Here is a 27,688-nt window from a genome sequence, read left to right as displayed (position 1 = left end):
GCATCCAAAGACAGCAACCATCATCAGAAAAACACGAAAAGCATTTGGGCGATTCTACGTTCAGATCGGAGCTGTCAAAGCGTTTCCGGATTTCATCGCAAGGGGCTGAGGTTTTAGCGCAGAAGAGCAGCAGGCACAATTAACCTCCAGAGGGGCACTTGTGGCCAAAAAAAAAAAAAAAAAAAAAAAAAAAAAACCACCGGACGAACTTCCCCTTCAGTAACACCCCAAACCCACCCGGCTCCCAGGGTGTGTACTGCAGGGAGAGGGCCCCGCCCGGCCGCGCCGCTGAGTGGAGCGCGCAGCGCTGTGGCACCGCCTCTCGCCGGGGCCGGGCGGGTCCGCGGCGGCGGCTGCGTGCGCGGGAGGCTCCGTGGCGGCAGCGGCGGTGGCAGTAGTGGCAGTGGCAGCAGTGGCAGTGCGGCGGGATGTTCAGCTGGCTGGGGAAGCAGGGCGGCGGGCGGGAGCGCGGCGGCGGCACCGACGTGGTGCAGACGGTGACCGGCGGGCTGCGGGACCTCTACCTGCGCAAGCTGCTGCCGCTGGAGGAGCACTACCGCTTCCATGAGTTCCACTCGCCCGCCCTGGAGGAGGCCGACTTCGAGAACAAGCCCATGGTGCTGCTGGTGGGGCAGTACAGCACCGGCAAGACCACCTTCATCCGGTAGGTGACCCCCGGCGTGCGCGGCCCCCGCCGGCCGCTCGGTCATCCTGGCTCGCCCTGCCCGGGTGGTGCTGCCGGCGGTAAATCCCTCCCACGCTCTGGCGGAGCGCCCCGCGGCGAGCCCGCCGTGCCCCGCGGCTGCGAGCCGAGGCCGGGCAGTGACACGGCGGGGCTGGCGCCTGCCCGCGGCCGGCGACCCCCAGCGAGCGGGGCTTACCGAGAGCCTCCGTGCCCTGTCGAGGGTGGTGCCGCTCCCGGCCCTGTTACACGCTCTGTAGCTCGCTGCTTGCTTCCTGTTCAAGAATATTATCTCTATTTCATGTTCTGCTGAGAAAGTGCAACCCCGTTGTCTACTTCCTCGTAGTTCTTGTAATCCCTAAGTTATTTTAAAGGAAAACCAGGGACTTCGTGGTAAAACTGTATGACTGCACTGGCCATGGGGATCGCTTAACTTTATCTCCTCCCCTTTCTTTCCCAAAAGTAGCTTAATGCACAAATCGGATGTGATCATAGAGAAGTAAGGTGACGAGAGTTTTGGGCAAAAATCACGTAGTATCTGGAAAGTTTTCCCTTCCATGTGTGTTTATTTTGATCAATTACATTGAAGAAGCAGTAGCACTACTAAGGCAGCTTAACAGTGTTGTTCATGTTGTAGTATTTTCTGTCTTTCCTGTATCCTTATTTCTAGGTTTCTTAGTAACTCATTTTTAGGAAGCTGGAGCATATCTCAGATAAGCAAAATGCTATGAATCTGTAACTATTCATGTCCCTCTCACATGCCCCTTAAAAATCCGTCTAATGTTTTGCCCAACTCTGCAAGAGACACTGAGGGGTCACATTTTGACCTGCTTGTATCTGAAGTTCATTGTAGTCCTTCTGTAAAATTTAAAAGGCTTTATCTTTTAGTTCCAAAGATTACAGGCAGCCTTTCCATAACACTGTTTTCTTTTTCCACAGCAAAATACCTATCTCCCCTCTCCGATGAAGATCAATGTTTACCTTTAATCACCTGAGAGCTTTTCATATGTTTACAGAACTAATCATGTGTCTTTTCAGGTTTTACAACTAGCTAATTGAAAGCTTGAAGTCGAACATGGTTTCTTTATTGATTGTTACTGAACTCCTGCAAACACAGAAAGAAGTGCTGCTCAGAGGAATATTTTAAAAATAGAAATAGGTCTGTAATTAAAAGAAAAGAAACTTAGTTTCAGGATCTCCACAGACAGTCACAGGGTGTGAGTGGGGGGAAGGGTTGTTGAGATGGATTTTTTCCAATGTTTCTCTCGGCATATTAGTTCATTTTCTTCTTTAAAATTACAGTTGCTTTTTTAGTCTGTATATATTTCCAGATAAGTGTTGTTACTTGGCTTATGGACAAGGGATGGGGAGAGCACAGGTAATAGAGAGGGAGGCAGAATGGTCACAGATATGTGCATACCAGAACTTGCTGCCTGTCAGCAGCATTGTTCTGTTATTTGCAATGCATGGAAAACTCTGTGTCTACCCTCCTGTAAGAGTTTGCCTTGGTTGAGAACACAGGTTCTTGGTTTATGGACATTCAGCTTTTCTGTCCTTTATAGCTGCCCATATTTGACTGAAGTACAAGTCAGTATTGTGCTTAGAAACATTAGTATTCCTTGCAGTGCCTTATGTGTATTTTTGCTACTGTTAACAAGTTACTATGTGTGTTTTTGCTACTGATAACAAGCTACTTTGTGAGTAACTTGTTATCACTGTAACAATAAAATGCTGAGCAAAAGGGTTGATTGATACTAATGTACAGTCTGAATGAGAAAAGACCTATGCTTTATTATAGCTCTTGCCAGCCTTTTTTCAGCATTTGTTAGTGCCAGATGAAGATGCCTAGACAATTTTGACAGAGTGAAGTTTTCAAAGATAGTTTCTTATGTGTTTTATTAAAATACCTGACTTGATGCAAGAGGTGGCTTCTACTGTGACCCTTCTTTTTATTCTCTTACCCCTTTCTGCTGTGCCCATTTTAGGTAGCTTGCAGTGCAGTTTAATCTTCTACAAGGTATTGGAGAAGACAGGCATTGACTGCAGAGCCCAAATCTGTAGCAGAATGTCTTTTATTGCTTCTAAAAGCTCTCACTATGACCAGCATTCATTACCTCAGTGTTTTCTATAGCATAGATAGTAATTGGCTGACTCAGCATGAAAAAAAAGCTCCACTGAATATGGGCAGTAACTTAGACCATAGTATCACAGTGACTGTTACTCAAAATCCAATTTAGAGGAGAAAAAGAAGGGCAAAAAAAAAGAGAAGTTTTTGTCTGCTGTGTGCAAGACTTAGAAGAAGACATGGGAAAATATTATAGTGTCCGGGTCAGCCAGAAATAAATTCAGCCTCTTGTAGGCTGAATCTCCCATGAAAAAATGTCATACCCTCTCAAGATTGTTATAATCCTTTATTTGTTCTATGATGAAGTAGCACTATAGGGGATTTTTTCCTCCAAACCTTTAATAAGCAAACATGATTTAAAATTTTAAATAAATAATTAAAAAATTATTTAAAAAATTAAAACTAATTTTTGTTCGCATTTCTTGACTTCATAGCCAGGCGGGCATATTAGGTCTACCTAAGTGTTTACTGTTGGGTTTAGGAGTGAACATAACACTTCTGTTTAGCTGTCAAATACTCATTTGGGATTTACTTTGATTGAGACATTATCGTGAGAACTTCACATTTTCATACTCTGACACATCCATATCCACCCAGTTCCTTCCACTTAGTCTTTATGGAAAACACTGATGTACCAGTGACTGAATGTCCCTGGGGATTAAGATATGGAAACAAACACTTCCAGGTTTCTAACAGCTCTTGTGTTTTTTCACTCAGTGCTGTTTATCCGCTTTGGCACTTGGAACAATGCAGTGAAACCAGTCAGTTTTGCTGTCTAAAGTGTAGTGTGGTGATAGTTTTATTCACATATTAGACAATGCTGACAATTCAAACAAATATGTCAAAATGTTAATACTTGTCCAGTTGTGTTTAATGAAGTGGGAGTATGGGGAGAGCCAGTTGTTCTTTCATGTGAGCTGCTTGGCCTTGCAGTTTCTGTAATTGTCTCAATTTCTCGTGCCTGTTTTAGGAAAAAAAATGTGGGGAAAGTGGGGACAGAAGAGGAGACTTGTATTGTATGAAAAAGAGATAAGAGGTAGTCAATGCAAATAGGTAGTTTCTTTCATTCTGTTTTAGAAGTGTAGGAGACTGATTTTTTTTTTTTTAAAGAACTTATCAACATGAGACAAACCAGAAGTAAATTCCTCAGATTGCCAGGCTGTGCTTTTACTTTGCTCACAGGTATTACTCAGAGGTTAAAAATTGTAAACTTCCTGCTATTTAACTTAGCCAGAGCTGACTTTTGTGAAAGGACCCTTTTGTATGCATAATGTCTGGAGTCTGCAAGTAGTGTGTGATCACTTGTGCAGCCGCATCTATTTCTTTGGGGATGAAATGGGAGGAAGGTCCCTCTTAATTTCTTTGGATGAAGACTGTAACTTCTTCACTAGCTTGACATGAAAACTTTGGATTATTTAGAGCAGAATTCTTACACAAAAGCAAATATCTGCTAGTTTTGCTGTGTTAAAAAAGAAAAGTGGAATGCTTTGTGCAGTATGTGGTATGGAGGTGAGCAGCCCTATAAAGGAGCCATGAGTTTATCTGCAGTGCATCACAGGGTATCCCTGTTCAGTGCTGCTCTGTCCAGCTCACTTGCTTTTGTGCATTAGTGTGGCCTAGCTAATGCATTTAGACTTATCTGCAACTGTGATTAATCTTTTCTATCTCTGGGAACTTAGTAAACTAGTTCCCCATAATGTGGCTATACATCTTGCAGAGGAACCTAGATGAATGTTTATTGGCAAAGCTGAAATGTTATAGCCCAGGTAAAAACAAAGAGAGAAGAATCAACAGGATGTCTGTTGTTTGATCTAGACTGTCTTTGGGGCATTGGCTATTTTAAGCATTCTTCCTGTGAACCTTTTTGAACTTTTTCTCTGCTGAAAATTTATTAGAAGAGCATGTAGTTGCAGATGCTGAAAATCCAGGTATTTTCCTTTGCTAATGAAGCATTTGGTACAGAAACATTGGTAGCTCTTCAATTTACAGGAGACTGCTCTTATGTTTTGTGTGGGTAAATAAAACTGTTCTTTCAGCTGAGAAGTGTGATAAGCGTGTTGTGGCTTAGCCCACCCCACAGCTCCAGCTTGCAACCAAGCACCACACAGCCACTCACACCCTGCACAATGGGATGGGGGGGAGAATCAGAATGGTAAAACTGAGAAAACTCATGGCTTGAGATAAAGACTGCTTAGTAGGTACAGTAAAAGCATCACAAGCAAGGCAGAGCAAGGAATTCATTCACTACTTTCCATGGGCAGGCAGATGTTCAGGTATTCCCAGGAAAGCAGGGCTCTATCATACATAACAGTGAGTTGGGAAGAGAAAATGCTATCATTCCAAGTGTCTGCTTCTTCCCCTAGCTTTATATGCTAAGCATGATGCCATATGGTACAGGACATCCCTTGGGTCAGTGGGATCAGCTATCCCAGCTGTGTCCCCTCTTAACTCTTTGTTCACAGGGTGGGGTGAGAAGCAGAAAAGGCCTTCATTCTAAAGGCCTTGAGTGTAAGTGCTACTCAGCAGTAATGAAGACATTCCTGTATTGTCAACACTTTTCAGCATAGATCTAAAACACAGCCACATAGTAGTTGTTGTCCAAGCCAAGCCCATCACACTTGAGCACAGCCAGTGCTCAAGAAGAGGTTTATTTTAGTCTGTACTAATTCTTGATGTGCAATTGTGAGCCAATCTTAATGGAAAATACCTGTGCTGCAAAGTGATTTCTGTGTCTGTTAATAGCTGTACCAGGCAGAGCATTGTGACTGTTGGGTGGGGCTTGGTATTTGGAAGGAGGTCTTGCCTTCCTGGATTGTTATCGGTATAAGAGCCTGTTTTTTAAAGCTGCCATTATAACATTAACTTGGGAGTATCATTGCAATTCAGCAGCACTTTATTCTGGTTTGGTCATTTCAATAAACTGCTAATTGGAATTTGCACTATCAAGTTCAGAGCAGCAAAAAGAGATGTTGGAAATAATGAAAGGTACTCTATGCTTTTAACTCTTTAAACGTGCAACAAATTCATGAATAGGACATGAAATTACTTCTTTATGCATCTAAAAGATTGTCACCACTGAATTTCTGTAATCATGCCATCATTTATGAGCTTATGATAAATGGCAATTATCCTGTTATCCTGGAGGCGTCTTCTGCTTCATTTAGATGCCACCATTTGTCAAGATTTCCTTGACCTGGGGTCTGGGACTTCATTCCTGTGCATTTGATTCAATATATGTATGTTCTTTACTGCTGCTCTTGGAGCATCTTCTTGTATATGTTGTCTGTCACCTTATGAGTTGCTACCTCTGTCAGCAGAAGCCTGGGAATGACAATTTGTATCAAGAGAAAAGCTTATTTACGAGTCTATTAGAGACCCTTTGTCTTTTGAAAGAAGGACAATGAGGAAAAGCAGTGTTTGAAATCAAACATTTTTTCATGGCAAGTTAAAAACTTTAAAAACTTTATTTTAGAAGACAAAAGTATAATTGATCTTTTAAAATCAAATCCACGGATAAGTCCAATCTGGAAAATTTTAGTGGCTCTTGTGAGTTAGCTTTGGCATCCTGTTTTAAAGAACTCTGGTGTGCATGGTGTATGTTCTGTGAAGAGCTGGGAACACACTTTCGTGTTTCAGGTGTTCCGCTGTTTGCCACAACACTTGAAAATCCTCCATTTCCATGAGGGCTTCAACTGGTGAGCAATTAAAGGAGTTTTGTCTTCACTTCATTTAGAAAATGTCATGTTTTAATTTGTACTGTGGGGGATCTGCTGCATTTTAAAAACCTGTGTGGCCAGAGAGGTTTGAGTGTTTCATTTGCTTTTAGAGAGGGGTCAGTTTTATTTTGCTGTTACTGTGAGTTAGGTACAGCTTATTCTAGAGATAAAACAGATTTGTGTGTTCTGACATGATTGTTCTTATGTTCCTTCTTCCTCACAAGTTTTAGTATTTTTTTAATTTCTTTTTTTGGAAGCAGAAAGCTACAGGAAATCTCATGTAAATAACTGTTCCATGCTCCCTGATCATAGGTTGAGCTAATTGGAGCCAGTTTGCTAAGGCTAGTGGAAAACACTCTTTGAAATATGTAACATATATTTAGTTCCTTAAATTCAGCTTCTGTCCACTGATCTATAGTTTTTGAATGCTTGGGTACTTTATTTGAAGACAGAGATTGTTCAGCAAGTAAAATGTTTTTTGGAGCAAAAGCAGCCAGCAAGTCCTCTCAAATCTCTATTGCTTTAGGAAGCTATAGCAGAATAGACATAGCACTATTGGATTAAATCCAGAATAAACCTTTATTAAAAGAGCAGCATTAATATAGATGCACTAAAGCGTAACTAGTGCTGTTGTTGCATGCAAGACCACCAGCTGTGCCTAAAGAATTTTCATATAAATCAAATTTTGATTGTATAAATAGTTAAAGTGTAGTTGATTAAAATTGTGGTGGTTTTTTGGTTATTTGTTGTTGGTTTTTTTTGGGGTTTTTTTTTTGGTTTTTTTTAAGAACTGCAGGGTGACATTGAAGACACTTTGTTTTAGTCTTGAGCGCCAAGATGGTGCTGTTGTGACTGAGGACAATAACACTCTTGCTTTAAAGTTAAGCAGTGTTGTCTGTGTCTCTGAGAAGGATGGCAGTTGTCAAAGAATGTGTGCTACAGGGAGATTTGCTCAAAGGACTTGGGGCTGCTTTTACTTCACACTTGCCATCCATGAAGGGATGCAGACAGGCTTTTTATGTAAATAAACTCCCTGGTTCCATTAAGTTTTAATACTTAAATACACACTTAATTCATTTCATACCTTGTTGTCTGGAAAGTCAAGGCCCTTGGAGTATGTGCTGTGTCTTCTGTCAGTGGACTATTCAAAGGGAGGTGCAAGATGGTTTTTGGTGGTAGAGCACTGCATGATTTGGTGCCTTTTGGAAGAACTTTAGTGTTAGGCTTAAATTTCTGCAGATCTGACTTAGTTAACAATTAATTTTTTATATGCAGGTCAAAAGAAAATAAAAATTTGCTCATTCCCAAAGAGACAAAATTTTTTTGTCTTGTAATGGTTCTCTTTGCTTCTGATAGGATGAGTTAAAGTTAGTGAGATCATACCGAGTTGATTAAAGGGCTGGATCTGTCAGCCTACTGAATCTGCTCACATGCAGCTTCAAACCATTCCCTTTTTGTACCAGCAGCACTGGTATAGGCTTGGAAACACTTAGAAAAGCAGCCAGCCATGTGTTGTAGTGTAACCTACAGCACTTAGATCTTTGCTAGAAGCATCCACTTAAATGGTTGAGGTGTTGCAGTTGAGGAAGTGATTTCTACACTTTGTAAAGGGATTTACTTTATCCTTTTACCTAGATGTTGTGAAAAAGAATTCAGTTCTCTTCCTCCTTCCCCAGTTAACAGAAATAATGAAATGCAGGAAAAATGTAATATTATTCTTATAGAATATGCATATCCTTGGGAATTTTCAAGCAAATTGTAGGTATTTGCTTTTGCCATGGATCCCAATAATTCATTTTTTTTTTAATATTTAAGTACAAATATATCTATTTTGTATAAATACATTTATATGTTCTCCACCTCCAGATACCTGCTTGAGCAAGACTTTCCAGGCATGAGGATTGGTCCAGAGCCTACCACAGATTCCTTTATTGCTGTAATGTATGGAGAAACAGAAGGAAACGTTCCTGGAAATGCCCTAGTTGTTGATCCTAAGAAGCCATTCCGGAAACTCGGCCGCTTTGGAAATGCGTTCCTGAACAGGTGAGATCATCTTGCTTTCTGTCTTCTGATGATTACATTTAATTTTTGGCATGTTCTGTTTTGAACAGCATGGAATAAATATTGAAATACAAGCAGGAGTGGTGGCAGTTCAGGTGAATTAAATTGAAAAAGGCAGTACTAGGTAGGGGGCATTACAATAGAGATATTCAGTTATCTGAATAGAAATTTGTTGTTAAAGCCAGTTCACAGAAAACTGTAGAAATGATCCACTGGGTGACTTGTTTGTGAGGCATGACACTAGGTGGAACTCAGGATAAGTTTATGCAAAAATTCTACTCAATAAAACTAATAGGTTAGTACTATTTTTTAAAACTACCATTAAAAAAAATATTTTCCCTTTGGTGCTGTCTTGTTCCTTTCCACTGATATCACTGGATATAGCAATTTAACATTGTGAATTGCTGGGATATGTAAAAAGACATACAAAAAGGAAAAGATTACAATGTACCCCATGGATAAAATAAAAACTCAAGCGGTTAAGTGTTTAGTATTAACTACCTCGGTGATGAGGTATTTCCATAGACCAGGGATATAGTGTTAGCTTCTGCTGTGTATTTGTAAAAAGGGAAGAGTTGTTCTGGGGCTGTGAACATTTTGATAGTAAACTTAAGTAGCATGCTGAGTATTTCCAGTTGAAAGTTAGTTACTAATAACTCCGTTCTTATTGTCTGAGCAATCACTTTGTTTTCTTCCTGTATTTGATGGTAGCTTGACATAGAGGCCTCACTTTGCAAGCCAGTTAATCTAAATTGGTTCTTTTTAACAATAAACTTTCCTGTTTGGCTGATAAATATTGGCATGCGTGTTAAAAGTTCATCATGTACAATTTTATCTATTGCTGTGCTTATTCAAAGAAGAAAGTTTGTAGCTGCTTACAGTTGGCTTGGTTATCGCTTTGCAGAGATAAGAATATGTGCTGTGGGAAAGCATAGTCAAGTCCCATTTTGAATAACAATTTTGAGATGATTGGCTAAATTCTGTCTTCCAGATCACTATTCTGTTTCTCTCTTTCCTCATTGTGCTCTCTCTACAAAAAAATTCATATGCTTATAATAAAAATTATATAACTAGTATTTTGCATAACATTTAAATATTTGCACAGAACATTTAATAATGGTATGTGCTTTTTTGGATGAGTGGCAATGTAATTTTTTGCCAAAATCATCTAACTAGTTGTGTCAGGCTCTGACTGATGTGCAAGCAAAATTGTTGGCTAGTTAAAAAGATGTACTTTAAAAGTAACTGAATTATTCCAGTTATTTTGGTGAATGTGATATTGTAGTATTGAAGTGCTGTGAGCACGTATCTTCCCCAACAGTTACACTCACTCATTAGTTATTTAGCAGAGATCTAGGTGCTTATTTTCCCTAGCATTTTTCAAAACTCACCAATTCCTTTCTCTTTATGACTTCACTTAGATGAAATTGTCTTAGGCCTCAGTGTCTTTGAGTCCCTACCAGGTTACCTATAATCGTAGCACATATTTTACTTTGCCTTCTCTCATTTGCCATGCTGACAGTTCTTTTTATCTGATATTACATTTTTCACAGCTGCCTTAATAGACTTCTCTCTACTTCCCCCCACCCTGTCCCATCCCCCCCAATTTTTTTTTTTAAATGCTTTCCCAATCCTAGTGTTTTGTTTTATGGAGGAACTTAAGGCTATGAACACTTAGACTACGAAGTTGAGTATCCTTTTCATTCAAGTCTAACAATCCAAATAACAGGAAACAGGGACTGAGGTAATGGAAAAAATGAAGCAAACAAGAACACGGTATCACAATCAAGGCTTGTACTTGGTAATTAGCTGCATTCATTTATTGATGTTACCTTGCTTTTGTCTTTTTCCATGACCTCTTCTAATTGTCCCCTGTATCTCACTACTTGTAGGAGATGTTCTTCTATTAATCTCTTACTTATCCTGTATACTTGTAAGAAAAGCTGGGGAGGAAACCAAAGGGGGACAGGACCAAGTGTACCCTTAGAAGCTGGTGAGGGAAGAATACTGCATTATACCAGAAAAGCATGTAAATAAATTAGTACTGCTGAGAAGAAATGCATGGTCTGGGTCTATTTTGATGTGTCATAAGAAATTACAATCATCTCATTCATACAATTGTTTTTGTAATACTTCTTTTTTAAATCTCTCATTCAGGTGGATAGTATGTAGTTCTGTTTTTATGATGTAGCACTTAAATGACCTATGTGAAGAAATAAGTCTCAGTGTTGAAAAGAGATATTCAAGTACCACTATCATTACAGTTTTAAGTCATCTAAAATACTAGTTTGAGGCAAGACTTTTAACCCATCTTTCATCTTTATCTTATGGACATACTGTAAAAGCTAACAAGCAGTTCATTCTGAGTTCATGCTTCTATTTCATATGTGTTTACCCATGTATTTACTTTTCCCATTGCCACTGATGACTACTGCAAAGATGGCAGTGTCTGCATTTCTGAGGCCTGTAATTCTCTATTTTATCGCGTGGTCTTTTACAGCTGTCCCAGTTTGGGTGGTGCCCGAGTCAAGACACTGCTGTATTGTTCAGCTGGCATAACAGTGCCTTTCTTCCCATAAGATAGGTCTAGAAACATCTTGGTGATACCAAGCACTGGCGTTTCTAAGGTTGGATGAAAGTGATAAGAAAAAATATACATGCAAATTCAGTCTTCAAATATATATGAAAGCTACTTCATGCTGTACATACTAGTGATGTATGTATTTTTGTAATGGTTCACATGATTAAATGTGTTTTCTTTGTCACTTATGCACATCCATTATGCTTTCACATAATGTGTTTGCTTTGACATAGCACTGCCTTTAGGTTTTGGCAAGTTCAAATGTAATTTTCCCAAATAGTACCTCTCTGCTCTTTCAAAAATATTTATTAAGCTAGTAGAAAACTTTCTAATGCAAGAGTTTGCTTCAGGTATGAGGTATTTTTTATACCTGGTGTCCCACTAAAACAAACAATGCATTCTACATTATGTTTACATATCCTCAGGTTTTATCAGGCTTTGATGGCTGCTGTTTCCTCATGCCCTTTTGGGTTTCAGGGAGAGGTACAGGTGATGCTGTCATTTCTGTTTTATCCAAGAAGGCACGCTGTGTGTTTTTGTTAAAGGTTCATTGCTACAAGGTCTCTTGCAGAGCAAGGTGAAGTGAGGTGTTAGGACTTCTTTTCTTTCCAATTTCCTTTGAAGAATTTGTATTGTATAAAATACCATCTAGACTTTGCTATAGTTTACATTTTGTATCTGATATTGACTGGTTGAACTCTTCCTAACTCAGATCATCCAAGGCCTTAAAGGTCTTGTTTGACCTCAGCACAGCTACAGTTTCCTGTCCGTGGTGCCCTGTTTTTTGAGGCAGTGTGCTTTGTGAAGCCATAGGTGGATGCAGGGCAGCCCCATCTTGGAGCCTGAGGCTGCAGCTTAACCCTGTGTGCGGCAGCCTCACGGGAGGAGGGTGGGTTACTCTGTGTGCTTGTTAGCATCTTCAGCTGCTCCCTGATAAGAAGATTAAACTCTTATGCAAATCTCTTTAAGGCAGGTTATGATGAAGGGCAGTGAAGTTCTTCAGTCATTAACTATCACAGAAGCATCACTGTAGCTTGCAAGTAACGCACCAAGTGTTCTGCACAGCTCTCAGAGTCCTTGTCAATTATTTATTCTTCTGTAATGCCACCATTGAATTTGCCTCCTGTTGCAGAGGCAGGAGGCTGTTGTTTAGAGTATACTGTGTGTAATTTGAACTCCTGCTTCTGACAGTGTGACAGTTTTGGCTGGGAGTTTGTGGGAGAAATACTGGTGGTTTTCACTGGTGCCCCAGCTGAGGAGAGCAGGGGGTTAGGGAGTAGGAATCACTCGAACATTTGCTAAATCAGGCAAGAGCGAGATGTGGCAGGGACTGGACCATAAACATATTGTCATTGTGGCTTCCTGCTTGCTCCCCTTTTCAGTCTTTGAGTCTGGGCATAAGCTGGAGAACATGGAAGAATTTTCTCTTGTGTGTACTAATTTTGGTCCTAGCAAAATGGGTTTGATGGAGTCTTTTTGATGTTGCATTTACAGCGCAGGTTGTCAGCTCTTGCAAAATTTGAAGTCTTACCAGCACTTAGACAAATAGTTTTACAAGGTTTCCCTGTCAGGTTTTTTTTGAGAAGCTCTCTTGATGTTTTTTCTTAAACACATATGACTGCAAAACATAGAGGTTTGCCAGGATTCAGAAACTGTTTTCAGTCTCTCTTGAGTCTTTCTAAAATCAGATATATAATGGAGAGCTCTCAAGAAACAATCTGTATGTGAGCTAGAGCTATTGTTAATGGGTTTTTTTCCTCCTTTCCTGCAGGTTCATGTGTTCTCAACTACCCAACGAGGTCCTGAAGAGCATCAGTATCATTGATAGCCCTGGCATTCTCTCTGGAGAGAAGCAGCGCATCAGCAGAGGTGAGTCGCAGAGCTTTATAGGCACCAAGCTCACTAATTTTTTTCTGCTCTACTGGACAAATCAGCATCCTAATCTCTGGGGAGCCTGTTTTAGTGGTACTGTATGGTGGTCTGTCCCATACTTTTGTACTGCAAGCCCTGTACAACCCATATTTTAAGGCTGGATGTTGGCTTTGGAATTTTTTCTCTTGAAAGCTGGTGGGGGTTGGTATTTCTGTTATGCTGCTGCTATAGCTGCAAATGGCTGCAGTTGCATGGTCTGTTAACTAATTAGTGCTTTGTCATTTCCAAGAAAAAGCCTTATTTTGATCATTTAAATTGCTTTCCATGAAGTAATAATGACTCTTATATATACACACTATTGAAGTTCATGCCTGAAGAAATATTTACAGAAATAGTAGGTTGGTTATGTCTGAAAAATTCAGGGGTGGGGCTATAAATAAGGTGGATTTTTATGGGCACAGCTGCTAGAGGTGCTTCTTAAGGTTGCTCAGTCATGCCATAATATAATACAGTCAAAAGAGGAAGTCAAATGGTAGAAGGAGAAAGAGCAAATGAGAATATTTTTAGTAATATGAAAATTCTGCAGAGAACTGAGCACTGTTTACCAAGCTGTTTTAAACATTAGCCTGTCTTGAGAAAGTATTTAAACAGAACTGCATAATGTAAACAACTTTCTTCCTTGCATTCTTCAGCTGCCTGTCCCTTTTCTGTGGAATTGTAAATGGTAGTGATGCAGGGTGTGGCTTATGCTGCCCTCTGTTTTCAGGCCTTTGCTTAAGAGATGGAAACTTGTGTTTCATGTCTCTGTCAGGGGAAATAAACAAATATTTTATGTATCGCACATGGGATTTTTCGAGGAAATCCTGGAACAAGCACAATATATGGCAGCTGTGCAACAATAATCTTGTCTTTATAATAAACTGACAGAATAAGGGACTAACTTCTTAGGACTATAAGCTAAATTATGCTTACCTAATAAACCAATCTACCAGATACTTCTGGATTTTTTTGTTCGGTGATGTTTTGTCCTCTTTATTACTCATAGTCATGTAAAACATTCATCATGGGGAGAGTGCTGGAGTTTCCTTTATATGATGTGTTAGTGAAATAGTAGAGATGAAGAGCATGACAGCTCTACATCTCTGCAAGCAAAGACTTGAATGTTGTGAAACCAGAAATAAAACAAATACTGCATGTTGGCACTCTTACTCTCTCTAATGCTTTTTAGTCCTGAAAAAACCTTCTCATAAAATGTCCACAAAATATTTAGATCCCAGTTTACACAGTCTGATAAAATCAGCAGTGGGCTGCTTTTCCATTGCAGAGTCCAACACCCTTTTTTCTCCTCAAGTTAAGACTAGCATCTTAAATGCTCAAGTTAAACTGCATCTTACCCCTTCTTTGCTTGTTAAATCAATAGAAAATTCTGTTTGGCATCATTGAAGTATCTGTTGCCACTTTTGTAGTAGTATGGAACGGAACATGAAATAAGCAGAAAACTAGAGTGTTATATTAATATGCCACTGGAAAAGTGAGCAATTGTGTAACCAAATTTAAGACCATTAGGTAATGCTGTGGAAGTCCCAGACTTCCAAGTGCAGGACAGAGTTGTGTTTCACTCCAGGTTATGTTTCACTGGTAGTCCTGTGTTGCCTGAAGGACCATCATTCTTCACTACCATTGCTCCTGTGATTTAACAAAACATGGCTCTTGTTCCCTTATTGTTCAGAAATTCCTTTTCTTCATGATGTCTTATCAATTGTTACAGCCTAGCTGGCCTGCCCTTTGATATGATAGACTTCCACCTAATTTGGTGTGGTTCAGTAATTACCTCAAACTCTTAACCTGCTTCACAGGCTTTAACTTGATTAGATTGCATTCCATTAATTTTTTTTACATGTGATAAAGATTGTCCTGAATGCGTCCCTTGTCATAGTTCTTTTATCAAAGTGTGGTTCTCCTGTGTGCTGTTAGGTTTAATCATGTTTAAAGTGTGGTTGTACCAAATACGAGGTTTTGGGAGTTGGTTTTAGAGTGCTGTTCTCTCAGTCTCCCAGGCTTTGAGGGCAGGTTAAATAAAGGTTTCATATACTTAAGCATCACCATAAAAGAAGTTATCTAAAAGTGCCTTTGCATTTATTGCATGCACATATTCCACACTATCATGATCAGAAATTATTACACTCAACCTTGGCTGAAGTACTGCACAGTCAAATATATTTCCTGTAAATGGCTTTTGGGCGGCTTATGCAGTTTGCATATAGTCAAGCACAAACTTGACTTGTCCTGTGATGCTGCACATAGCAAAGTTTGTCTGACCTGCTTCCTGAAGGAGTTGGTCTGACTTGAACATATTTATGTTATAGGTCTACTTTAGAACATTTTGAAGTTTGAGTTGCTTTGTTGACTTTCTAAATTATTGTGTGTAAATGTAAGCAGGGTTGTACAAGGTGTTTTCTGCTATCCCTGAGTGTGCCTCTGTCAGAGAGGTTTCTGCTTTCTAGAAGTTTAGCTCGTGTCTAAGGTTGGTAAGTTGCAGCTTTTTTTATTTAAAATGTTTGATGGAAGAATAACATTACAGGGCCACAGTGTCTCTTTGCTGTTGGTGTTTTTTTCCCATCTCACTAGCTACTGCTTAACTATTTACCTACAAATGAATGTAACATCTGTATAATATTAAAATTTCACAGATATTACTAGGAGTAAGTTGAAGCCTTCTGAGACCAAGAGAGGACTCAAATATTAGCTTTCATTTTAACATGCAGGAAAACAGTAAAGGGACTATGTAAAATTAGAGGATGTACTATTTCCCAGCATGCTCCATTTTTAACTCTGGAAAGCATCCAGGCCACAGTTAAAGGAGCTGATTTCTTGAAGGGTCAACAGAGGGCAACTTTCAAAGATGTCTCAAGACACACCTTTCCCACTCCTGTTGTCAGCCGGAGGATGTGCCAGAAGCTTCCTGCCTCTCAGTTCAGGGGCAGTGTAAGTGGCTGGAGGAGAATGTACAGATGCCTGCCAGCATTGTCCTCTGGGCAGACAATGCCCGTCCCTGTGCTGCTCCTGCGGCGTCGCTGCTGATGTTCACGCCCTTGCAGACAGAAATGTCTGTGTGGGCTGCAAGATTTGGAAGGAAAAATGAGTGTCTGGCAGGATGTAGGGAGGAACCCCTTTTAGGAAGGGAGGGGGTGCTTCGTTCATGACTGAGTGATGTGAAAGCAAGTGTTTCAAAGAGTATGGGGAAGGAGTTCAGGGGAAAACATACACTGTTTTTTTTTTTAAAAGCAAAAAGCTCCCAGTACATGCTTAGCTGTTCCTTACTCATACTAGATGAGTCACATCCATGCCAAACCCAAAGCCGCATCACCAGTGGTGACTCTGAGGATTAGATGTGTCACTTCTGAATAAAGAGTTGCTGAATACTGTTTGTTGTGTGGATTAGGTACCAGCTGAACCTGTAAAAGCATTTAGACAGGTGCTATGAATAGACTTTCCTTTAGAACGTGATAAAGCTTGTTTCAGGTGATCAGTAAGGTCACTGCTCATGTTCTGTAACCTGTCATGTCCTCAAAGCCATCAGCAATGTAGTCGTGTTACTTGTAAATTGTACTTTTTAGTCTGCTGTGGTAAAAATAACAACCAAGTCTTACAAGGTAAGGAGAGATGAGTTTGAAAATGGCTTTAAATGCTGCATTTGAACCATTTTCCATTGTTAATTCAGATAAGCAGTGCTACCAAATTGACCGGTATTGGCAGTGATGAAGAGATATTGTGATCAGAGCCTCACAGTCTTGTTTAGCTTGGATGCTGTGCTGGGACCAGACTCCTGGAAAGAGGCAAATGTGGGTGTTAGACAGAAAAAAAGGGCAGTGATAAAAACAAAAGATGGTAATAGTGAGACTGGTTCAAGGAAATGCAGGATACAGTTCTCCTGACCTCACTGTCCACCGATACTGTCCTCTTGAGTAATAAATCTCATTTTTGCCCCTGGATAGAGGCTGCTATCCTCGTGTTCTCTATCCCCAGCCTTACATTCTTCAAGACTTGCTTTTCTGAATGGTAAGACTCTAACTGTGCGTTCTTCCTCCAGGCTACGACTTCTGCCAAGTCCTCCAGTGGTTTGCTGAGAGGGTTGATCGAATCATCCTTCTTTTTGATGCCCATAAGCTGGATATATCTGATGAGTTTTCAGAGGCCATTAAGTCATTCCGGGGCCAGGATGACAAGATCCGAGTGGTGCTTAATAAGGCTGACCAAGTGGACACCCAGCAGCTGATGAGGGTCTATGGTGCACTCATGTGGTCCTTGGGAAAGGTGATTGACACCCCAGAGGTCCTGCGGGTCTACATTGGCTCCTTCTGGGCCCATCCTCTCCGAAACACAGACAATCGAAAACTCTTTGAAGCCGAGGCACAGGATCTTTTCAAGGATATCCAGAGTCTCCCGCAGAAGGCTGCTGTGAGGAAACTCAATGATCTCATTAAAAGGGCAAGACTTGCAAAGGTAAGAAAAGAGAAGAAAACAAAATTGAATGAGCAGTCTCTGCTGCTCTCAGCGTGTCCTTTCTCAAAATTGCCAGTTTTTCTCTTGCTATAAAATGTGTCTTTTTAGTGCAGTTTTTAATCTTGGATTGAATTGTCACTTTTTCAAGGAAAAGATAGTTACTTGAGGAGAAAGCTATTGGTAGAATACGGGAGCTCTAATTTCCTGTGCAGTTATCAAACCAAATGCATTTTCCTTAAAACTCATTTTAATGTGAACTGCTAATCAAAAATGAAGAGGACTAGCAAATCCATCAGTATATGAATAGTTGTTTGGGGATGTGTACCACTTCCTGTGTTGGCTTATTTAAATTTCTGAATATGAAGAGAGACTTTCAGGAGTTTTTGGTGGGGTTATTTTTGGAGGTTGGAGGAGGGAATGGTGGGGGGGGGGGCTGTTGGTTTTGGGGGGTTTTGTGCCCTGAGCTTTAGGCACCCTGTAGAAGTTGCTTATTTGAAAATTCCATTTTAAATCACTTTAAAATAATTTTAAAAGTTAAAAGTTTCTCTGATCCCAAAGCAACCTCAAATCCAGTCTGTTTTGTAAATGTTGGCAGCATTTTGTTTTCATTTGTTACAATCATTTTGGCATTGAAGGAGTGTCAGTTGGGTAATTTTTAGATATCTCCATGAGATGTAAAATAAAAATTTATAAAAGTAAACACAATACACAGTGGTCTTAGGGATATGTTAGACAGTCCCAGAAGGGGAATAAACTGTATATCTGCAGGAAAGCAGCAGTGTAATCCAGTGTCATTTTTCTGCCTTTCAAGCTGCTCTCGAAGTGTTGACAGTCAAAAATCGCTTTTTACAGCATTGAGTGTGGGGTTTCTTTTACCCTATTTCTGTGCTACTCTCTTCTTAATGTTTTCTAAAGCATTTACAGTAAATAGAAGCAAAAGCAAACCCTTAACATGCTGTCAGATTTGGGCATTAGGCTTTTTTCTTTTTTTTTTCCCTAAGTCCTGTGACTCACTATCCCGTTTTGAAGATGAGGACTGTTCTTATCTACACAAAACACATGTGCATACTGGCAGACCTTAAACCACTTAAAATACACATGTGAAACTGTTAGTACTTATGAATTATAAACATACTTGTCTGAGTTTGATAGAAATGTTATTTTAGACATAAGATCCATAAAATTACTCACAATTATTTAGAAACGCTCTTAAAAATACCCTTACTGAAACAATTCTGTAATTTTAGATAAATACTTATATCTATACTCTTAAAAAATTTCATGGGTTTATGCTTCTTTATGCCAGAGTTTTTTTCTCCTCTACAAAAATGTAAATTTATTTGCCATTAAAATGCATACATTCTTTTTAGATATAAGGAAGTGTTGTTATGTGAAATTTGTGAACTTAAGATGTGCACATAAAAATTGGCTACATCATTTTTCTTTTAAAAGCAAATAATTTTTTTTTCTGTTTCTTCCTTGGCAAGTAAGGAAATGAATGGGCAGTTGCCATGTGCAGATTGTGTAAGGTCTGTGTAGAATGCTATAATACACATTCTGTCATGGTTTGGTAGGTATTAAGTATTATATTTACACAACACCAAGGCAATCACTTGTTTTACTGATGCTTTTTAGTGGTAGTTTGTCTTCCCCCAGTCTTCAAAATTTTACCTGTTTATTACTCAACCGTTTGTTAGATATACATAATTTTTAACTCTTTTTTTTGTGTGTGTGTGTGTGAAAATTATTACTAATTTCTGATTTGTGGACAGCTATGTTCTTTTTAAATGAACTCGGACCTGAGTTCTGTAAAGACATCCTGTTGTGGAGGTCATTTGTCTGCCGTGGTCCTGGCCAGGTCATAGCTTAGGGCAGCATTACTTCTAAAAGAAGGCTCTGCCCGGTGCCTTCCCTCTTGTGTGCAAAATGAGTATCAATGTCCTGGATAGGTGAGCTCACCGCAGTCAGAAAGTGCAGCCACGGTTTCTGTTCTGGATCTGATCACTTGTTCTGTGGCCAAGTAGATCCTTTTGGTGGGGAAAGGTAGTGGGAGAGTGGCACGGGGAAGAGATTAATAGTTCAGAATAAAGGCATAAAGAAGGTGGGCAGGATGGATATTTTGACAGCAATGCAAGAATCAATGTGTTTAAAGACACCCATAATTAATGTCTTTCCTTATAAGCTGGAAAGGCTCTGCTTCTCTCCCGAGGGCTTCACAAGGCAGCCACGGCATGCTGCTCCTCTTGGCACTGGCTGCTCTGTCATCTGCGTAGGTGGCTGCATAAATATAAGTAATAGGTACTCACTTTTCTGTGAGAAAATAGGTAGGAATGCAATATCACTTCAAATAGATAGCCCTACCATTTAGCATACTTGAATTACTGGAGGAATTATCACATTGATGGCCACAATGGATGTTGTGGCAGTTGAGCTACAAATCGTACAGATGGGCCAGTATGGCTGTTGCTCTGTGTATAGTGTCAGGACGTGGGGTTTGGGGTCTTGCCTTTTCTCTTGCTGTTGGTACTCATAGAATGCTGTACTAGGCTTCTCCTTAAAAGAGCAAGTGTGTATCTGTATTTCTTTGGAATGGGTTTACTTTCTCTCTGCCCCTCAAAGGAATGCTGAAAGCAGCAAAAGCTAATAATAACTAACAGATAGCTAACTGTTCATGTAAACACGAAGTTCCAGAAACAGTAGTTGATAATATCTTTCCTTAAGGAAACATATTTCTGTTTCTTTTTATGACCAAGGTGAGGAACGCTACTAAGTGTCAGTAAACAGTAGTTTTGATTTCAGTTTTGTTTCTTTTTAGGTTCATGCTTATATCATCAGCTATCTGAAAAAAGAGATGCCCTCTGTCTTTGGGAAAGAGAATAAGAAGAAAGAGCTGATCAACAAGTTGCCTGAGATCTACATCCAGCTGCAAAGGGAATACCATATTTCAGCAGGAGACTTCCCTGAAGTCAAGAAAATGCAGGTAAGATGGTAGATTACCATTCCACTGAAATATCTCTTAACTTTGTAGCAGAATTTCCAAATTGAAAAGGTTAGAACAGAGTATGTCAGCATTTGGCAGTAGAGCAGTTGAAATAAGTCATTTGACTGATATTATATTAGAGTGACTTGGAAGTGGTACAGACCAAAAAATAATGGTAACTTGTTTAGTGTGCATTCACTGATACAGAACTATATAAAGACTAAGAAAATAAGGAATAAAGAATATGACTGACCTTCTGTCCTTTTAGTCAGTACTTGGTCTCTACTGCAGGAAGTACTAAAGGCTTTGTGCATATAAAATGGCAGTGGACACTCACAGGTTAAGGGGCTTCTTTTGAATCCTAAATGTGGTTATATTTATCATTTTGTGATGGTATCAAATATATGTGTAAGTGAAGATATCTTTAGTCATAAGTTCATTTTTACTCTACCTGTTCTTACTGGTACTGTTTCCCAGTGAGTAATAAAGGCAGTGTGTTACTCGAAAAGTCCAGCTTAAAACCTCTTGCTTCTGAAAATAGTCTTTGGCTCCTTTCCTGTCCTGTTAAGATTGTATTCTATGAAGGAGAGAGAGAGAAGTTCTTGGTTTATGCTCACAGTTTATTTTTAAATACCTCTTGTGTCTTCCTCTTTTGGGCTTTCTGCAGTATTTCAATCAATTTTCTGTCACTTTCTTGCCTATTTATTTCTGTTCTCTGATTTGAGATGAGTTAGAAAATATCCCAGGGAAAAACAACTAATGTTGTGTTAGTAGTGATTTCAAGCATAAATTGGCAATTTTTGTATCTCAGATCATAGGCTTCTTAAATGGCCTTTGAATTAGAGGATAATTCAGCTTGAAAGCTGAAGAACAAGAGATCAGGAGCCTGCAGTTTGTTCTAACCATGGACTGCTCATGAGTGTGATGGAGGATGTTTTCCAGATGTGTCATTCTGACAGTACGTGTGGTGCACTAGCACAGCCATCATCAGGAGTGATGATTGGCTGATTGTCTATAGGAAGGCACAAGTTTATTTCATAAACTAAAGTATTTCACCTGGGAGTCAACTTATCGGCATGAGATAGCAAATCACAGATGAAACACAAGATGTATTTTAGCTAAGTTTTCACAGACAGGATTGTTGGAAGGGTTTCATGAGTTAAGGCTTTGAAAGGGGATTTTGTGGCAAAAGTTGACTCTTTCTTCCCTTCCTGTTTTTGCTTGTGATGCAGAGTGAGAGAATGAGAGACCTGATTATTGAAACAAAAAATTTGAATGAAACTCTTTCAAACTTACGGTGCATGTCAGTTAGGCCTCAGCAGCAGATGGCAGCAAATATGTACAGGAGATCAGTCACTTCTGTAATGAGGAGCAAAATTGTGTGAAAACAAAATTGTGCCAAAACCGATAGCAAGTTGATCTTTGCTTCCTGGTATTTGTTGCACTACATACATTTATTCTGATCAGGTACTGTAAATCAGGTGATTGTGTATAAACTCTGTTACCTGAACAGAGTTTTTGATTGACTGTTTTTACCCCATGCTTCAGGTTTCTTGGGTTCATGTCATGATCATTTGGATATGTATAGGAGAAGCTCCTTGAGGTGATAAATGGGATTTGTTAAAGCAGTTTAACATCATTTTACAGAAGGTGGGAGGTGTTGGTGGTGGTGATGTTTGAGTTTTTTTAACCTTTTCCACTGTAACTTTCTCTTCCTGGCAAGCAATTTGCATTTAGAAAAAATTTATTAACTGCCTAAAGCATTTTTAATTTTCTGATGCTGTGGTGCAAAACATGCTTGGGCTTGTGTAGGATGAAAACTCCACAAATTCTGCAGGGAGCATCTGACTTCATGAGTTCTGGCAGCAGTGCTATAAAACACTGCTGCTGTTATCTCAACTCAGCTTTTACCTTTTATTGGTAAAGGACACCTTTTCCTGACCTAACCACAACCAAGAAGTCCAATCTATAAAATCAGATCAGTCCTGCAAACATTTGGTTTTATTTTTAACTCTAAACACTTGCCTAAATGCTAGCAGGACTGAGGACTTACTTGCATGCTTTCTTTGATGTTTGGAAAAAAATCATCAAATGGAAAGTTGCTGGGTAACATTCATCAACTGCTGTGGTTTTATCCACTACACTTTGAAATTTGTATTGTAAATGTAATTTAATAAATAAACTCATACACTGTTGCAAAATTGTCTTAGTGTGTTTGATCAGATATATTGGCTGTATGGTACATGTGTTTTGTTTCTCTATCAAGAGGAGTTTCAGCTATAGAAACAGCTTCAAAAGATACTTATTTTAATTTTAAGCCCATTCTTTAAACTTTTCAATGTATTGGAATTGTTTTTAACTACTATCTTTGTGTCATTCACAGGAGCAGTTGGAGAATTGTGATTTCACTAAATTTCATTCTTTGAAACCAAAGCTAATTGAAACTGTGGATAACATGCTGGCCAACAAAATTGCCTCCCTGATGAACCTAATCAGACAGGAAGAGAGCAACATGCCCACAGAGATGGTACATGGTGGAGCATTTGATGGCACCATGGCAGGACCTTTTGGCCATGGATACGGGGAAGGTGCTAAGGAAGGAGCTGATGAAGAGGAGTGGGTTGTTGCCAAAGATAAACCTGCTTATGATGAGATTTTCTACACTCTGTCACCAATCAATGGCAAAATATCTGGGATTAGTGCAAAGAAGGAGATGGTGACTTCTAAATTACCCAATAGCGTCTTGGGGAAGATCTGGAAACTTGCAGACTGTGATGGCGATGGGATGTTGGATGATGAGGAGTTTGCATTAGCAAAACATCTCATCAAGATTAAACTGGATGGATATGAACTGCCTGGCACACTACCTTCCCACCTGGTTCCACCATCTCACAGGAAACTTTTCCAGACGGCAGAATGAACAATACAAGGAGAAGAGTGAGGATTTTGAAATTCCCACAGGAAATGTGTTGAAAATACCAAAATTTGAAGTTAAGCTTAAATTCTTAAACCTCACAGCACATTTCACGCAAGCTACTGAAGTTATAAGCATGGCAACAGGGAAACATTCGTGTCACTGTCCCTGCTGACCTTCACTCAGACGTGCTTATCACAAGTGCCTTATAATAGCTCTGTCATAAGGTGAAAATATTCTTATAGTCCTGTGTCCATGTCTCGCTGCCTTTACAGCCATAAAGCAGAAAAGACCATGCATAAAAGTTGCTGACCTTCGCCAAACCTAAATACTTACCAACCCTGTCTCCAAACTATTCTAAATAGCACGCTGAAGCTCAAAATGTTAAATTCACCTGCATATGCAAGGAATATTTAGATGCTAAAAATGTATTTAAGCCGTTGAGTGAATATAAGCATTTCTATAGTCTTAAGAACAGGCTGATATAAAAGGAAATCCTTTTCTTTATTTTTATTGTTTAATTGGAGTTAGAAAAAGATAAAAGAATGATGAGGAGAGTCTTGTAAGTGCTCAGAATATGAGCAAACTTGTTTTAAAACTTCAGATTCTATCTAGAACTGCAAATTACGGATTTTTTTTTTTGATCTATCGTGTCTTATCTGAAGAATAGCTTCTTCAATTTAACACAGCACTATATATTCAGTATTATCATTAGAAGAACTGAGATCTCCTTTGTTCCTTGGATTTATAGTTTTCTTTGCAGTTTAAGCTTAGCTTCTCTGCAGATGAATTTCTGAATGGTTCAAAGTGACAGCAGAATGGTTTCTTAAGCTGAAAAAACTATGTTTGCATTGAAATTAAGCCTCATTTTCTGTTCAGAAAAGGTGTATTGCTCAAATTCAGCCTCCTCAAAGCACATAAAATTGTCTCGGGATATTTTCATTGGTATTTAATTTATATTTACAGCTAATTATACAGTTATGTCTGTGTATTTTTTAATATATAATATATTTAAGAGAAGTTTTAAACTCTTTTGCCAACATGTAGCTGACAGCCACAAAAGAGAGATTCAATTCTCATGGTGGCAGATTTGAAGGATGGGGAGGCTAACAGGAACTGTTATGTTGACTATAATAAATGATAGACTCATCCCTCCAAATATTACTCCTTTATTGAAAAGAATCCATAAAAGGAATGGATGCTTAATAAACATTTATTTTCCAACAACACACAATCGAAGTTGAACATAATGTCTCCTTACAACTGATTTTTATCAGTACCTTAAAAGAAGGCAAGTCTTTGGCCCTGTGAGCTTGAGTCTTTCAAGGAGGGCCAGTTCTTTCATAAAATCAAATTTGGCAGTCAGTTCTGGTCTATGTATATGAACAGGAATTGACTTGTATTCCATTTGTAATAAGAAAGACCCTACACAGTTTTGAGCACTTTCTTGTTAAGTCTCAGTAAGTGGCAGCATTAATGCCCTCTGAGATAGAGCAAGCCAAAAAGTGCTTTAAAGTCCTTGCAGTAGGGTTGGGGAGAGGAATACTTCGGATATTGTCTCCCAGTTAAGGTTTTAGTCACACTTCCATGTTCAGTTTTGTGGGTGATCTAAGAAAAGCCTCAGCTTCTTTTTTCAAGTCATGTATTTGTAGGTTGTCAGGTTTCACATCTTTCTGGACCTCTCATCTTTCTGCATCCGTTCTATTCTGAGGTGCAATTTCCATGAACTTTGTCAGGGCTCTTCCATGGGAAAACAATGATGCTATTTTAAGTAATGGCAGAACACCACCTTCACCTTGCCAGCTTTCTGGGCCTGTAGCAAGGATGTCCTGGCATAATTGTATCGTTCTGAGGACTTGACTTGTTTGTTTGGGTTTTTTTTTTAAATTTTTAGGTGTTTTTCCTATCATTCAAGCATACCAACTTTATTTCTGTTAGACCTAAATTAGGAGCCAAATTAACCTTAGTGCATCTCCGTGCACTTTAGTAGAGCTGTGAAACTTGACGCTGAGTCTACCTGTGTGACTCTACATCTGCAGAGTAACTATTTTCTATGTAATTTATTTTTGATTGAAAAAAAGTGGTCTATAGACATTGCAGGTGTTAAGAAAAAGAAAAAGGCTGCAGAAGTAATAACGTGTGTTTGTTTGTGGGTAGTGTCTGCAGTCAGTACCACTTATACACTACTGACCAGCTTAGTACTAGTGACTAGCTTAATCAGGAAAGCCACCAAGAGAAAGAATGCAAGTTTGTGTATTGTGACTACTGGAGTAGTAGGCAAAGCTGAGAGGATGTGGAAAGCTGCTGATTTTCCGACTCTGCCTTACCTCGCTTTTCAGCAGCGCAGGGCTGCAGTGGTGAGCTCCTGCTTGAGTTCCCACCACATGGAGCTTCCAGGGGTGATGCTCCAGACATACTGGAGCCATGTGATCCCATGCCATTAGAAATATCCTCCTTCAGTGAGAAGAGGATATTTCAGTGGTTTTATTCTGTTTTTCTAGTTTTGTTGCTAGTAAAAGGGAGAACACAGCCTTTTCCTCAGTCTTTGTGACAATATACAAGCTTTGTCTTAAGGCAGACAAATTGAAATACATCCTTTTGAGATGTTAAAACATTTTGCCTAGACAGGGTTGTAGTATTTTGCCTTGTGTTCCTGTAGAATTTGGAAGTTGAATGCATGAAGCATGTATAGGAGTAGAGGTGGATTTTCTCAGGCTGTCTGGAGAAATAGAAGTGTTTAATGGCTGGCATCCACAGCTACATAAATCTATTTCTAGGTATGTGATACAGTGAACTAGCATCACACTTAGATGATAGGAGTAAAATACATTTCATGGGAACTTTAAACAGCAGTTTCTTGCACAACTAAAGTGATGGAGTAGGTTGCTGTTGCTCAGGGGAGGGGTTCTCTTCTCACTACATCCTCACAGGTCCATGGGCCTCCCCCATTTGCCTTGCTGGCTGTCTGCAAACCTGTTCAGTTAAACCAGCCCCACACAAGTGTTTGGGTAATGTTCTGTGGAGTTAGTGAATCCGTGTGTTAGAAGCATGAGAAGTGAGCAGGATTGCCTTCTCTCTGGATAGTGTGCTCTATGTAGTTATTCATAACTGCAGTATGAGGTAATCTTTGGTGTTCAGTTTGTTACTAATGTCTGCTGAAGAAAGGTGAAGATGTTGAGTTGGTTCGATATTTTATGCCTAGGATTTTGATAACACTTTCTGCAAGATCATCCAAAGCTGTCTGTGAAATCTGTGCCCACTGATGTAGCCTACTGTCTTAAATTAAAGTAGAAACTGCTGCTTTTACCTTTTCTCCAACTATTCCACATTGCTGTTTTAATTTGCAACTCTAGTTCTATTCCTTCAGAAATTACCAGTTTTTGTTGTAGATTGGAACAGAAAATGTGGGGCTACGGTTCATAACCACAGTACAGGATACTGAGAGACTTAAAAGCTGTGGCAGCTTGAAATTGGAGAGTTTACAAATTTTAAGTCAGGGTGAGGTCCCATTTGTCAATTGAGTGTGGTGTGGATTTTTGTGGGACCTGGTATGTAAGCAGCAGGTATGTGGTCCCTGGCTTTCAATATTGTTGATTGCCAGCACTTGAAATGTATCCTCTTTTCTTTCCATCACTTCCTTCCCTTCACAATGTGCACTCATTTTAGTGGCTCTTTAAATTGTTGGGTTCAAGCAGAGTTTGAAGTGTATGGTTTGATGGATATGTGTAACTTAGCACTGAGGAATGATCATAAACTTCATTTTCTATTTCACAAGCTCGCCTTTTCTAATATTTTTGTTAAACACTGTTTTCACTTAAAAGGCACTCTGACTTTTGAGGAAAGGCTTGATCTGTGCAGTGTGCTTCAGTTTGTCCAACTAGGCAAATAAAGTTGTAAGTTCATTATTGTTGCACTTTTATTACACAGTAGATTCTTTGCAGATACTGTAATATATTTTAATATGCTTTGTAATCATTTTTAGAAAGCAGTGATAAAAATTGTTGATTTAATAAACTAATATTGAATTACCTGAGATTCTGGTTTGTATGCTTCTTTCTGGAAGATAATCTTTCAGTGACTCATATTTTGTAATCCTTCTACTTAAGGCTCATAGGCAGAGTAGCTATTTGGCAAGCTGCTGATTTTCCCACCTCAGTTTATGTATCCATAATAGGTTTTGGCTATTTCTTTTCTGTGCCCTTGAACTTGTTGCTGAAATTACTGCTTGTGCCAAGGCTTGGTTCCAGAATTCAA

The 27,688-nt window shown here is 39.4% G+C and overlaps 1 protein-coding gene across 1 annotated transcript; it reads left to right on the top strand.

Annotated features, from left to right (window-relative positions):
* Window positions 1-340: 340 nt before the first annotated feature.
* On the top strand, window positions 341-27,467 carry EHD4 (EH domain containing 4). The gene is made up of 6 exons (XM_004174455.6): window positions 341-664; window positions 8,390-8,566; window positions 12,937-13,034; window positions 17,128-17,540; window positions 20,356-20,520; window positions 22,904-27,467. The coding sequence occupies exons 1-6, from the start codon at window positions 429-431 to the stop codon at window positions 23,438-23,440; spliced, it is 1,626 nt and encodes a 541-aa protein (XP_004174503.3). The 5' UTR covers window positions 341-428; the 3' UTR covers window positions 23,441-27,467.
* The last annotated feature ends 221 nt before the right edge of the window (window positions 27,468-27,688 follow it).

This window comes from Taeniopygia guttata, chromosome 5, assembly GCF_048771995.1.
Source record: "Taeniopygia guttata chromosome 5, bTaeGut7.mat, whole genome shotgun sequence".
NCBI classification, from domain to species: domain Eukaryota; kingdom Metazoa; phylum Chordata; class Aves; order Passeriformes; family Estrildidae; genus Taeniopygia; species Taeniopygia guttata.
This window is presented reverse-complemented; position numbering and strand designations above follow the sequence as displayed.

What these genes read in the sequence shown, in the direction of transcription:
- EHD4 (XM_004174455.6), top strand. Translation starts at nt 429, where the DNA reads ATGTTCAGCTGGCTGGGGAAGCAGGGCGGCGGGCGGGAGCGCGGCGGC. An exon ending in GGCAAGACCACCTTCATCCG is followed by an intron (nt 665 to 8,389) that starts GTAGGTGACCCC and finishes CTCCACCTCCAG; the next exon opens with ATACCTGCTTGAGCAAGACT. An exon ending in AAAGGGCAAGACTTGCAAAG is followed by an intron (nt 17,541 to 20,355) that starts GTAAGAAAAGAG and finishes GTTTCTTTTTAG; the next exon opens with GTTCATGCTTATATCATCAG.